Source organism: Zonotrichia leucophrys, chromosome 6 (genome assembly GCF_028769735.1).
Source record: "Zonotrichia leucophrys gambelii isolate GWCS_2022_RI chromosome 6, RI_Zleu_2.0, whole genome shotgun sequence".
NCBI lineage: Eukaryota > Metazoa > Chordata > Aves > Passeriformes > Passerellidae > Zonotrichia > Zonotrichia leucophrys.
Genome location: NC_088176.1, coordinates 7,761,083 through 7,774,880, shown reverse-complemented (window position 1 = coordinate 7,774,880; position 13,798 = coordinate 7,761,083). Strand labels below are relative to the sequence as shown.

The 13,798-nt window shown below is 40.4% G+C and overlaps 1 protein-coding gene across 1 annotated transcript in view; it reads left to right on the top strand.

The window, feature by feature from the left end:
- The window catches only part of FHIP2A (FHF complex subunit HOOK interacting protein 2A), a 34,012-nt gene extending 30,010 nt beyond the window's left edge, over nt 1–4,002 (top strand). Inside the window, exon 17 of the mRNA XM_064716219.1 lies at nt 76–4,002. Coding sequence (XP_064572289.1) covers nt 76–181 — 106 coding nt within the window. The 3' untranslated portion in view covers nt 182–4,002. The remainder of the gene's footprint in view (nt 1–75) is intronic.
- The last annotated feature ends 9,796 nt before the right edge of the window (nt 4,003–13,798 follow it).

Below are 13,798 nucleotides of genomic sequence, written 5' to 3'. Positions count from 1 at the left end.
TGCACGTTCTCCGAGACGCGTGGCTGGGTTTGTGTGTGTGCCAATCCTGATTCCTGCAATTCTCTTCCCGTCCAGCATTGACCACATGACGTTACTAGAGGGCGTGATTGTGCTGGAGGAGTTCTGCAAGGAGCTGGCCGCGATCGCCTTTGTCAAGTACCACACCTCAGCCACGCCCTGAGCAGCCCGGGCCAGCCCCCCCGGGGCCACCGACGGCACCCAGAGACAAGGGGGTGCCTCCGGCAAAGTGGCACAAAAGGGGATGTTGGCAGGACAAGCTGCTTTCACCAGAAGTTGAGATTGCAAATGGACTTGGAGTATGAGCATTTGGGGAGAAACCAACAGGCAGCATTTCTGTGTGAAGAGCTGCAAAAGCTGCATGAAGAACCACAGCCATCAGACCTTGGTCATTCTGATGACAGTGTTTAGAGAGTTTGGGCTCTTGTATGTCCTGGGGCTCATGTGCACCAATTTGCTCTTTGTGACCATATTACTTTTAAAAAAGCAAATTAATTTTATAACATTTTTATGTGTTAATTCTTCTTCTTTTCAGTTGGATGTATGAAAGAAAAACACACCTATAGTAGCAACGTATGTTATTAAAAATGAAGAAGTTGAAAAAAATCCACCAATCCATATACAACAGGAGATGTTAATGAGGGATCATTTTGCTCTTGGTAGTTCTTAAGTACAACTCTGAGCTTGATTCCTCATTGGTTTACTCCAAGAAATCTATCAGTCTAAGATCAATACTAAAGAAATTAATCCTGATTTGGCATCACATCCATAACAAATATATCTGAAGTGTACATGTTTGTAGCATGCTTGCCTCTGTCATTCCAAGTGATTGGTCTCCAGGTCATCCATGTAACTAGATTTGCTTTAGCTTTTTACATAGGAACTCTAGTTGTTTGCCTCATGTCACCTTTACATTATAGGTTAATTATAGGTCATAAGTAGTTGTTGCTGAAACAGTATTTTTAATTTCTTTTAAATTGATATTAGTCTGAATTGGTTTAAGAATCTTTTGTGCCTTGAAAATCGGCAGCATAAGCATTCTGTTCTTTAGAGAGACATTTTTATTGCTTATCTAACCATCACAGTGATGCCAACTCACTTAAAGCATTGATAACTTACTTAGGACCAAAATTTGCACCTGCTTTTCACAGTGCTGGGATGCAGGAATGCCTCTCAGTGACCCCTTTTGCCTGAGAATGCCATCAGGCAGGGCAGGCACTGGCATTGCAAGCAGAGGCCACTTCAGGGAGCTTTGCTCAGAGGGTCCTCACTGCAGTCACTCCCAGTGACCTGTCCTGCTCCCCACACTCGTGGGTAGAACCCCTTTCCCCTCCTTTGAGCAAGGCCAGGTAGAGCTCAGCTCCTTCTGTTTACATTGTCTTTCCTCCTTTCCTGCCCCCTGTTTGCACAGCTAATGCCCATTTCAGATGTCATTGCTCATATGCAAACATGGTCTAATTTATTCAGTCACTACAATTCCTCTGGATTTACATGACTGTACCTAGAATCAGATTCTGCTCTTTATCTATGCCTTTGAGGTCTTGTTTTTTAATATTTATGGAAGCTGGATGTTAAGAGACCTTCTAAGTTAGCAGGTTAATTAGAGCAGTGTCACAGTTAATGGGCTAAATTTATTCTTGTCACCAGTGAAGAGCATCCTGCTGTAAAAGCTTCCAGTACAGGTTCAGCTGGAGAAAGCAGTTCTAGAACTAGGGAAACATTTTTGTAGGTAAAATCTGTATTCAGTGGCTCCCTGTACTGGGACACTTTTGCAAACACTGTTGCATTTCTCTGGTAAACAAAAGCAAGTTTTACTTCTTCACCTACTGGGTTTTTCCTGCATTTACCTCCAAGTGTTTTCAGGTCCAAGTAGCATAGTAGGACAAAATTTGAAAAAATTACACTTCATTTTTCTTCTTGAGAAACATACCTTGAATATAGCAAATAATTTCTAGTGATCTGCATTGCAGACAGTCCACATTAGGAGTTTACTTAATACCTGACACATAGTTTAGAACATGTTGATGTCTATGCAGAGTGATGTTTAATGCATACATTTGTTATTTATAAGGTCCCAATTCAGCCAAACAGTTAAATATAAGCTTAATTTCAAGTATTTTTTCCTTAAATCACAATCTTTTTACATGTACAAAGTTAAGCAGTTGAGCAGAAATGCTGATGCTGTACTGAATTTGGGTCTTTGTTGGTTTTGCTTGAGCTTAATTACTTTTTCCTCAAATCATCTATTTTTTTTTAAGCATATGATCCAGAATACTTCTAATGTCCCAATTTCAGTGGAAACTGGAAGTGATAATACTGCTATAAATGAAAGTGAGTGAAATGTTAAACAAAACTTGAACGAGCATTCCGAGTAATATAAGAATTGATAAAGCCATTCAAGAGTTGCCTGATCTCAAATGAAAGCATTAACATCATTTCCTTTGTTTGGCTCTTTTCAGTGGTAGCTGAACTCACCACCCTGTGTTCTAATGCACAGCACTGCAGAGCTGCAAACACAGCTCCTTAAGCTTGTCCATGAGAAAAATAAGTAGATTGAACTATGACCACCCTTAAATTCAGGCTATGGATCCATCCTCACACAACTGAAGCAATCCTTAAAGTTGCTGTAACCTAAACTGCTTTTGTGAGTGCTGCCTACAAACCCTTATTACCATACCTGATGACAATGACCTTTACTTTTGTAAAAGTGCTTTAATCTTTCTTAAGAGATGGAACTCATTTAATTATTTTTGTGGAGATATTTTTCATGCACTTTTTTTTTTAATGATTAGAAGTTAGTTCAGGTCCATGTTTTCACCTTTTTGATCTATGCATATCATTGAGGAGCCCATTTTGTTTCTGTGTGCATGTGTTTGTATGTGGTTATTTATTACCCAGAGAGGGCCACCAGAGAAAATACTTGGCCTGAAGAGTTCATGGCTTGTGCAGATCCTCCAGATGTCAGTGGGAAAGAAAAGTGCTCATCACCTTAGAGAATGGGGCCACTGGTATTAGATAGAAATACTTGAGATGGGATAGAATAATTTTTTATTTCAAAAAGCAGATCCAAACCACATTCTAATCTTTGATGCACACGTGTGTAAATAGAAGCATTGTTTTATTTTTTTTTTCATTTATAGTATGTATTTGATTTAGACTGATTTAGAAATTTTTGTAATAAGCCATGTGCTAGCTCTGGTAGAACAAGTTTGTCCTTAGGTTCTCCTCTGACTGTAATATTCCTGGTATTCAGATTCTGTCTGTGTAATGTTCTTACTCTATATTTGTCTGTGCAATATAAAAGCTGTGACTTGATGCACAGCTTGAGTCTGGTTGTACATCACCTATGTATATATATATATACATATATATATAAAAGGACCAGAATCCCAAGCTTGCTTACACTATGATTAGTGTAAAGATTGCCACACTTCATTTTACAGGGCACAAGTAATCATGGAATGGCTTTGTAAGTGCATGGTAATTTCTACCATAACCTGCTGTGCAATCTCACAGGTGACATTTTATTAGTGCTCTTTGTCTTGCTAGAAGAAATACTAACCTGAAGGACTTGGTGAGATTAAAGGGTCCTGGAGTAGACCTGGGGCTACATGGAAAATCCATATCTGATATTGCATATCATACAGGGTTTTCAAACCATGTCCTCAATGCTTTCTGTGCCCTGTAAAATAGTGTAATTATATAAAATATATACTCCTTGTTTTGCCTCCTGCCTTGTTTACATTAAACAGAGGATATTCAGTAAAAATTTTCTAATAAACTTTGTGTAGGTCACTTACTAACAGTGTTGCCAAGGTTTCACAGATGTGGGAATTTCCAATGAGGAATTGTTGAAACAGCCACATTACCAGACATACAATATTAAGTTTTATGAAGGAGGTTGTGATAAAACTCAACTTTTTGTGCTAAAAAATGCATGGAGGATTAAAAGGGATATTCTCAAAATAAATTAATTTCAGTGAAGCAACTGCTTCTATTATTACAGAATCCGTAATAATTTTTGTATGGGTGACCTTGAGACAGAATATGTTTTAACATATTACATCTTGCCTTTGATCCTGAAGTTCTCATTTATTTTGAGTCTGTCACTACAGCATCTTCTGGGATAAACTTGTTTCCTGTGCTGTGCAGGGCTTGGACTGAATCAGCATGCTCTTGCCCAGGAGAATGGGAAACCCAGGGAAATGGGCAGCCTGGAGCCATCCTGGGCACAGATAAACATCAGCTCTTTCCTGGGAGCCCTGATATCCCTCCAGAAAGGCTGCAGCTGGTCAAGGCCTTGGTTTTCCATTGCATTTGAGTGCAGAGTGTGTCAGTCACAGCACTGGTTTGTTGGAGACAAATGTCATGGGGGTGAGCGAGCATCGTTTCTTCCTGCAGGGCCTTCCAGGAAGGCTTTTATACACAGAGTTTATATATGTTTTTAAATACTTTTAAATTGTGTTTGTTGTGTGTTTTTTCTAGTTTGGGTTTCCTTCTAGTTTTCATCAGTCTTTAAAAATCTTGTTGCTCTGTAGGATCCCCTCTGAGGGCTGCACTTGGATTTTAAGCTGTTCCTTCTCGGTATTTAACAGCTGCAAGTGCTCTTACATCTTTAATAAGACAGTGCTACAGCAAGATGATGCACTTGACAGCTTTCAGTTTAGCTCTCTGCAGCTTTCTCCCATCCTCCTGGTCTCAGAGATTGTCATCTCCCACCCCAGATCATTTATCTGCTGTGCCTGCTTGAGGCATTCAGAGATTTAGGGAGACTTTGCTTTCTCAAGCAGTGAGGAGGTGGTCTCAAAATGGAATGCTTTGCATCTTATATTTTTTCCTTACTTTGATATTCTTGAAATGACAGAGTTATTGAAGCATGGTTATCTTATGGCACTTGCATTCTGATACAAGATTTTGTGGCTCTACATCCTATTGGGAAAAAAAAGAGTGCTGTCAGTGTGTGGCCTCTACTTCATATTCATTAACTCATTGTACAGATTATCAGCCAGAGTTCTCAGTGTAGATACAAGAAGCACAGGATCTACTGATTTTGTTAACCTTTAAATATCAGCAGAACTGGTGCTGTCAAAGCCTCAAGGATTTTGCTGGTTTGGTATGTGATCCAGTTGGATTAAAGTGGATTAATGCTCAGTGAAGTGAATCTGTCCCAGGTTGTAAGAGCCCTTTCAGCCTGAACCGTGGGTTCCTGGTGCATCTTTTATCAGCTGAGGCTCCCTTTGAATGCTGAAAGAACTGAAGAGCAGTTCAGGAATCAAGTGAAGCATATGGTGGATTAAAATTTTCAGGTGTCATAAGCTTCTTGGAAATGCCAAAAAGGGAGTGTGAAATTTTAAATTTTACATGTTTTGACTGGTTGCCTTTGGAGTTAGATATGGGCCTTTGGAGTCGGGTCTGTGAGGATAAAATCTTGGAACATGGTGTCTCACTGGGCTGTTTGATTGCCCTTGCTAGGCTGGCACATACATTCTCAACCATGCTTCTTTGAATTCCTGCTGATTATTACAATTAGTGCTGCTGCTGGTATAAAATCTGCCACAACAGTGCTGTGGAACTCACGACTTTGCCAGTGACAAAAAAAAAGTAGGTACATCTTGCTAGCTTTGCCTTTCTGCTCCACGGCATCATAACTCAATAGGGGTTTGTATGGTGTCCCCTTCCTCTGGTGAAACATTTTACAGGCTGGAAAAACGAGGAAACACATGAAAGAGAGAAGCCTGTTTTGTGCTAGGCTGGAGGAACGTATTCTCTTAAACATGTTCTCTAAATTTTCAAGAAGTTGGAACTCATTTTCTGAAGTGAATGGTTCTTTTCTGAAAAGAGGGAGGGTATCCTCCGCAGGGAGCCCTTGACAGTGAAGATAACCTGCTTCAGTAGTTTGCCCTGAGCATGGCAGAAATGTGGTATTTGTTTTATATATTTCAAGATGTGTAGTATCTCAATTCCAGTTTGGAGAGATGAAGCAGGTTAAAATTTTAAGTCTTTGTGCTGTCTAATACATATAACAAGAGACAGGATACAGGAAGTTCTGCAGAAAATAGCAAAAGATCTTATTTTGGAGAGGAGAGCAGCAGAGATAATTAAGTTTAGCGTAGTTAAATTATAGTCTTAGGGTTAGAGGAATATTAGTTTCCAATAAAAAGGTTTGGAAGACTTAAGCAGCGAGACTGAAATAATTATGAAACCTTAATTTATGAAAATGCAATTAAGAATGAAGTAACATTGTTGAGGCAAACTGAAACTCCTTGTCAGTGAAAACTTCCTGACCTTGAATGTCACTAGATCAGAAGTGGAAGGAGCCTGTAACCTCACAGTTTTAAAGCCAGACTGGATAAAATCCATGGAATGTTTCACGAGGGAATCAGCCTGTCAGTGAAGTGAGGCAAACACACAGTTACATCCTCAGACTCCCAGCTGATGAACGATTCCAGCATGGCTTGGGTTTGTTCTGCTGGAAAGCCGGGAGATGGACTGATCCCTTGAGCATCTCCTGCAAATGAGGGAAGTTGCTGCAGCCTGAGGAAAGCAATTTTCAGCTTTCCACTCAGTGCCACAAGAGCCCTGCACAGATGCAGCACCCATCGCACGCAGCGGGGCACGGCTTGATTAGCAGGGCAGGATCCCCCCATGCTGAGCTGCCTTGGAGAGCAGAAACAAATTACCTGCTCTCTGCATCGTCATTATCCTTTACTTGAGAAACCCTCTTCTACTTCCCTCATCTCCACATCCACAGGAAGCACCTGTCAAGTTCACATTTCTTAATTTGGGTCATGAATTTTTATTTCCTAGCGTTTCAGAGACTCCTGTTTTTACTGTTAGCAGGCTGTCCATCAACTGCACATTTCCAGACAATTTTCCTTTCAGCTTCCTGAAAGGAAAAAAATCTTTGTATTGTTTATCCTGGCTTTTAAACTTACATTCTCCTGCCTTGTTAATTCCATCCTTTCAAATCCCTGAAAATGTTTTTCGTCTTGTCCTTCACCTTGAGGATTCAGTAGTCAGCAGTTTGTGCAGCTGAGCAGGCAGGGAGGGTTATGGACAGCATGGATGAAATCAGAGCTGCTTCTGCCCACCCAGGTCCAGCTGCAGGATCTGTACAGGATCTGTACAGGAGGAAATCCCATCTGCATAGCAAACGTGGTGGAGTGCTCAGAGGGAAAACCTGGACACACTAAAATCTATGGAAATTTTGCTGTTAATAGGAATGCACACAGTCTTCACTCAGCTTTGAAAATTCATCATGGCATTTCTGATAATGGTTTTTTAGAAGCAAAAACAAGAAATGAAAATTGAGAAAAAAAGTGGTTACTGAAGAAAACCAGATAGCCTGGACATGTTTAAAAAAAAGACACTTAAACCAATATCTTCTACTGACCTGGAAGCAGCTCTGAGCTTCCCAACAGCTGTGTTTGGTGCCAGCTCGGCACAGAGACAGGACCTGGATCAGCTCTGGCATGTGTGGGACAACTTGTCTGGGACCAAGGGAAATACAACAGTTTGTAACTCTCAGAAGGTATTTTAAAGAGTTATCACTGAAGTAAAGATAAACCAATGAGAGGAGAAACATATTTCATATCCAGTTATATAATATATACAGTAGATGTGAAACATGTGTCATATCTATAATATTTCCAGTTGCATAAACTTTATTATTTTATGCTATTTCTTTGTTCAAACAACCAAACACAAATTACTAAGGAATGCAGTCATCCCTTGCTTACACTGGCAAAAACTTAGCAGGATCATATAAGATACATATTTAAGCCAGTAATAACTGAAGTATTACCCTCTCAGAGACATCCAGCAGAAGGCAGCTTTGCTGTTGGTAAATAAGACCTTCCATTAACACTTAGAACTCTGCTGTTCCCTGACTTTTTGCCAAAATTTACAAAAAGTAGTAGTAATACTGGCTAAATAATGCATCAAAACTGTGTGAGAAGTTTCTTTATGTATTTATATATATATAATGTCTGCTTCTCTGGAGCCATGATCTCAGCTTAGATCATTAAATAAGGAGTTGGTTTAATATCAGCCAATAAATCACAATAAGCCTTGATGTTTCCAAGATGGCAAATATGCTTATCAGACCATATTTTTACATTCTAAAAGATCAAGAGTGAGCACAAACCCTTTTTCCCCCTTTTATAATTAATTCCAAATGTCAATTTGATCTACTAATATAATTCTAATTGCCAAATTCCTAAAATAAGGTTGCCTTTTTGTTTCTAAATATCAACCAAACAGAATAATGAAAAAATAGATGCCTTGATATGATTAAATGTGATTTGATCAACCAGTGGGACAGGCCCACGGCTTCCTCTCTTCAATTTATGTCTGGCAAGTGAGATGCTGGCAAGGACTGTTCTGGCTGGCCTTGCCTAAGAGGGGAAAGCTGCAACATGAAAAGTTTCTACCTTTTACTTATGGGGTAGAAAATGGAAGTACATTATGATAGGTACTTTGAATTATGACATATATACTTATCTTGGAAACCATTATTTTTATATTTCATTTTATTCTAGGAGGAAGCAAAGGTGTGGGAACTGTAATTATTGCCATGCTAATAATCCCAGCCAGCCTCTGCAGCAGTTGATGCCATTTCAAGGCACATTTTACTCTGTAGCCCTGATCACTGTCTTGTGCTGCCAATGTCGTTATTTTTAAGCAGTTTGCTTACCAACCACGCACTGAGGTGATGCTGAGTATTCTGAGCAATTTTGTTGAGTTTGTGGTTTTGAGTGGCAAATAGGTTTTTCTCTCCCTGTGACAGATGGATGACTTAGTCTGTTAATAGAGGAAGCTGTCACAGAGGAATTCCATGTATAGACTTCATTTACATTTTTAAAGTGCAAGCTATATAGGTGAAATTCATCTTTTCAGCTCTTCAGATATTAAACTGTTTGGTGGAAGGGGCTTGACTTCTCAGTCCTGACTCAGTTTTCCACAGAAACTTTCTGTGCCCAGCAGCTTATGAACAATTACCAGAAGCCCCCAAGAAATTGCTCCAACATTGGCTCACTGTTTATTACTTCAGTGGAAAAGTGTGGACTGCAAGCATAAGCTGACCCAAATGCCAGATAGAGAAGTTCTCCAGGTTGGAACTGAAATTTGATAATGAAAACTTGCACCATAATGAGCCAAGGTCAGTATAATTGTGTGACTCTACTATTTCAGCAGCTGAAGATTCCACCTGATTAACCTATTTATAGCATTGTATTAATTCAGTGCCATTTATTCCAGATGCTCCATGGAATTTTATAAACAGCCAAGGAGACACCAACCCTGAGTGCAGTATGGAATGAGCTGGCTTTCATTAAGTTAACTCCTGATATTCTGCTGATCCCTTACCTTCAGAAATGTATTAGCAGGGTCTGAATTGGACAACAAACAAATGAGAAACTTAAAAATAGCATATTAATGCAGCTGTGAATCCATGTTGTATTGTATTGCTATCACTGTTAACAGGCCACAGGTTTAGTGCTGAGTTTGCAAGGTATAAAATGGGTTAGCAAATGTATAAATGAACCCAAACAGGTCTTAGACTGAGACAAAAGCATCACCATGAACATCACAGTCCTCCTGGGGAAAGGCTTCAGACACCAGGGACCTTCAGCACCAGCACCAGCATGACCACTGAGCCCAGGGAAAGGGACCACAACATCAGAAAATGGGGTAAAACACAGGAAGGGCACTTTTCACTGTTTTATTATTGGCACTGGAATTTTCTGTGCCTAGAAAAAGCTGCTTCTTTCTGTGATAATTACATCTGGGCTGATGTGGTTCTTGGAACAGGCTGCAAGCATAGGAGGTAAGAGGATCAAACACAGCAGGAAAAGTTTAGTTTCCTGCTGCCAGGGAGAAGACTGACAAAGCAGGGACAGATACTTCTGATGAAAAATGTCATTTGTTTTGTTGTTGGTTTTGATCCTGATACTCTCCATGCTGTGGAAAAGCTGCTTGAGGGCTTTTCCTGCCTGAGATCAGTGACATTTGATCTGAAATCTGTCTGGAGCCCTGACTGGGGATATGCATGAGGCTGTTGGTAAATACCATTCTTCAACATTTAAATGGTGCTATAGCTCCAACTGGGAGACTTTAGCTGAGTGCAGCCACACCATCCCTATTAAAGAAACAAGAGAACACCCAAGTCCTGTCTCCAACCATGCATTTTATAAGAAAAGCTCATTTTCTTTGGTTTGAATATAAACATATCTACTCAAGTCATATTCTACTCCACTGCTGCCTCCAGGTTTATCCAGAATAAAAAATTGTTACTGTGACAGTCAGTATGACCAGACTGCTAAAATAGAAACATGGAATATCATTCAGATGATCATCATTATTTAATCCAGCAAATACTAAAATTTCATTTAAGCAGAACATATTTTTCTTTGGATTGGGTCCCAAATAATTTCATTCCCTGGTTTTTGCATTGTTTCAGTGGCAACCTACTCACACCACAATTATTCTTAAGGGGGTCAGTGTGCATGTGGGGAACAAAGATCTCTCTCATCAGTGGGTACCATTCTTAGTGTTCATTTGTCTCTTGGCTCCCTGAATGTTGTGAAGCATTTCCAGGGAGCTGGAAATTTGAAATCACGATTTGAACCATTATGTTCTCCACCATTTATAAGCATGTCTGAGCCAGAAACCATTCTGTGGCTGTTGCTGCTGCATCCTTCAGGGACAAAATGTTCTAAAGAGCTAATGTTGCTCTTTCATTAAGAAACCTATTCAGAACCACAGAGAGTGATTTTGACAGTGCAATTGGTAGTTGCTCTAGGGCAGGAGCTTGACAGGACTCCTATTTTAAGCTAAATGAATGTATTCTGTTTATTTAAAGAAGCAGAGTCAGTTCTAGATTTTGGTATGCATGCACAAGTGTACACCTGTGCATCTTGTGCACTCTGCCTCTCCAGATTGCACAAAATAATGCTGCTTTGATACATTAAAAATGTCTGCTGCTGGGGAGCCCTGGCATGAAGACTAGGGGGAAAAAAAAAGGCAAAAGAAAAAATAAACAAAAGGAAAAAGGGAAAAGAGAAAGGGAAAAAGAAAAAAAACTGAGATTCCTACAAACCCAAGATCAGTCATTTAACCATATCTCATGTTTCTGTAGCATGAACACATTTTGCTTTTTTATTCAAAATAATAGAATAGTTTTGGTTGCAGAGGACCTCTTTAAATAAAGATCATGAAGATCTTTAAGATCATCAAGTCCAGCCATTAACCCAGCACTAGTGGTGTCAAGACCAACACTAAGCCATGTCCCCCAGACATCTACACATCTTTAAATCCACCATCCAGGGGATGGTGACTCCAGCAGTTCCCTGGGCAGCCTGTTCAATGCCTCACCAGCCTTTCAGTGAAGAATTTTTTTCTAATATCCTATCTAAACCTCCCCTGATGCAATTTGAGTCCATTTCCTGCTGTCACCTAGGAAAAAAGACCAACCCCCCTCATGTTTTATTGGGTTTAGGTGTGGGTGGAGAGAGAAAGGCATTAAGTGAATCAGGGAAATTGAGGTGAAGGTCACTGAGATTCAAAGTGACAGCAGAGATTAAGTCCTTGCAAAGATGAACAAGGGTGTAGATTCACATCATGGTTTTCTGGTGGCAAAGCTGGTTTTGGAAAGTTCATATCCTTAGCTGCTGGGCATTGTGTTACATAAACAACATTACACTGGTCATTGCACCACAGCCCAGAAAGTTCAGCCAGCACAGGCAAAAGTTGTAAACTGCTGCAGAGGTGGAAATGAGAGCCAAGGTGGGAATGGGCAGCACATTTCCAGTTGTCTCCATGGGCAGAACTGGAAAGAGCAGCGATCTGAGAAGGAAGATGTTTATGGGGCTGAGCCATGGTCTGGGGAGCTGGAAGAAGCTGGTTTCTGTTCCTGACCCTGCTGCATGACCCATCACCTCTGTTAGCACAGCATGAGAGAACTTTCACTGACAGTATTTCTTCAGAAGGGGTAGTTATGTCTCATTAATGCAAGGGTAATGGAAGATGGTGTAAGAACACAGCATTGTAATCAATCCCTCTCATCTTTATGAGTGTCACTGCTCAGGTAATCACAGACTTTCAGAATTAGATCTCCTGGTAGTGCTACCTAACACATGCTTGTGCCTTAGCAAAATGTTCTTTGTGAGGACTTTGGAGATCAAAGAAGTCTGGGCTTGATTGGAAACCAATTATCTACTGCTGTGTGGACCTTTGAAAACTAACAGGATTTTTATTTCCTTTGCACTTTGATTCCCAAAATGAGTAAAATAAAGATAAGGAATATGAGAACAAAAGAGTAGAAGTACCAAGCGGAGTGGAAAGGGAAAGAAGAATGTGCCTATGGGTTAGTTGGATAGATTAAAAACTAAAAATTTAAAAATCAGGTTTCTGGATCAGGAAATCCCAGCAAGCTACAGGCATAAGCAATATATCTCCCAGCTCAGTATTTCTGTAAGTCAGAAAAACACCCAAACAGGGCTCCAGTATGGATTACCCATGGATGTCCATGGGAAGAATATTTTTTTGCTCCACATGCAACAGGAATTACAGTATCACTTGTGCAGCTGATGCTACTCAAAGTGCCATTTCTTTGCTGTACCTTTAATCTTATTGCTTAAATTCTTTAGCATTTCTCCTACTCTTTTCCTTGTTTGGCTTCATATTCCAGGAAGATCCCAAAGCCTACAAGCGTGCTTTGCAGCTCCAGCTCTGTTGTCATTTCTGTGCTGTCTGCAGCAGTGGGCCAAGGAAAGCAGGTGCAGATCCATCCCCTCCTGCAGCATTTCACCCACTTCCATGGCCTCTTTAATTTTCGTTTCACTGTCTGGGGTCAGTCCTTGTACAGGAACAATTAACACTGAGCCTCTGAAATCTGATAGGGATTTAAAGCAATGGGTGAGTGGTTGCCACCTGGTGAGAGGAGGAGGAAGGAGGGGGAGGATGAATGAGCCGCCCTTTCCTTTCTCATCCGGCACACATTAGCGGATCAATGACTGAAATGGATGAGGGTGCTGCTGGAGTGTCGGCACTGCAATGATGTAGCTGCTATTAATGGCTAGAGCTCCAGCCCGGAAATTATAGATGAAGAAATGGAAAAAAAAAATATTTCTGTGGGCTCTGAATTGGTGATTTGAGGATTGTAATTTAGTGCTCGCTTTCATATTTCATAAAAGGGCTACTGTGCACATTTTCAGAAGTTCGCCTGTTAGTTAAGGAAGGAATAAAGTCAATAAACTGTATTTGATCTCAATTCTCCTTCCACTCTCCATCTAAGATACGACACACAATCAGCAATGGTGGCTTTCCTTTAAATCAAGGTTCATGCTTTTCAGCAGATCTGTTTGCAGTGGGGAAAGGTACCATCAGCTCTGGCTGTCTGGATTTAGAGCAAACATACAAAATATTTTAGTTTATATAGCCTGTGAACTCAGCATATTTCAAGGTCAAATTCCTATTTCACTAAAATCGCTGGCAAACACATGGTTATCTTCAGGCAGCCTGGATCTAGACACAGTAAAGAAAAAAACAACCTCAAACTGATCAAAGCAACCCCAAAATCCCACAGCAAAAGCACCTTGTCTTGCAAAACTGTTGAAAAGGACAAATCTGCTGTTCTCAGCTAAATGTGTGACCCGGGGGAGGCTGTACCCTTCCACCAGCAGCCTGACCAATACCAGAATTCAACAGGGGTTTATCCATATTGACTTTCTTTGGGCTTCCCTTCTCCTGCAGCAGTCAGACAGGTCACGGAGGGGAGCAC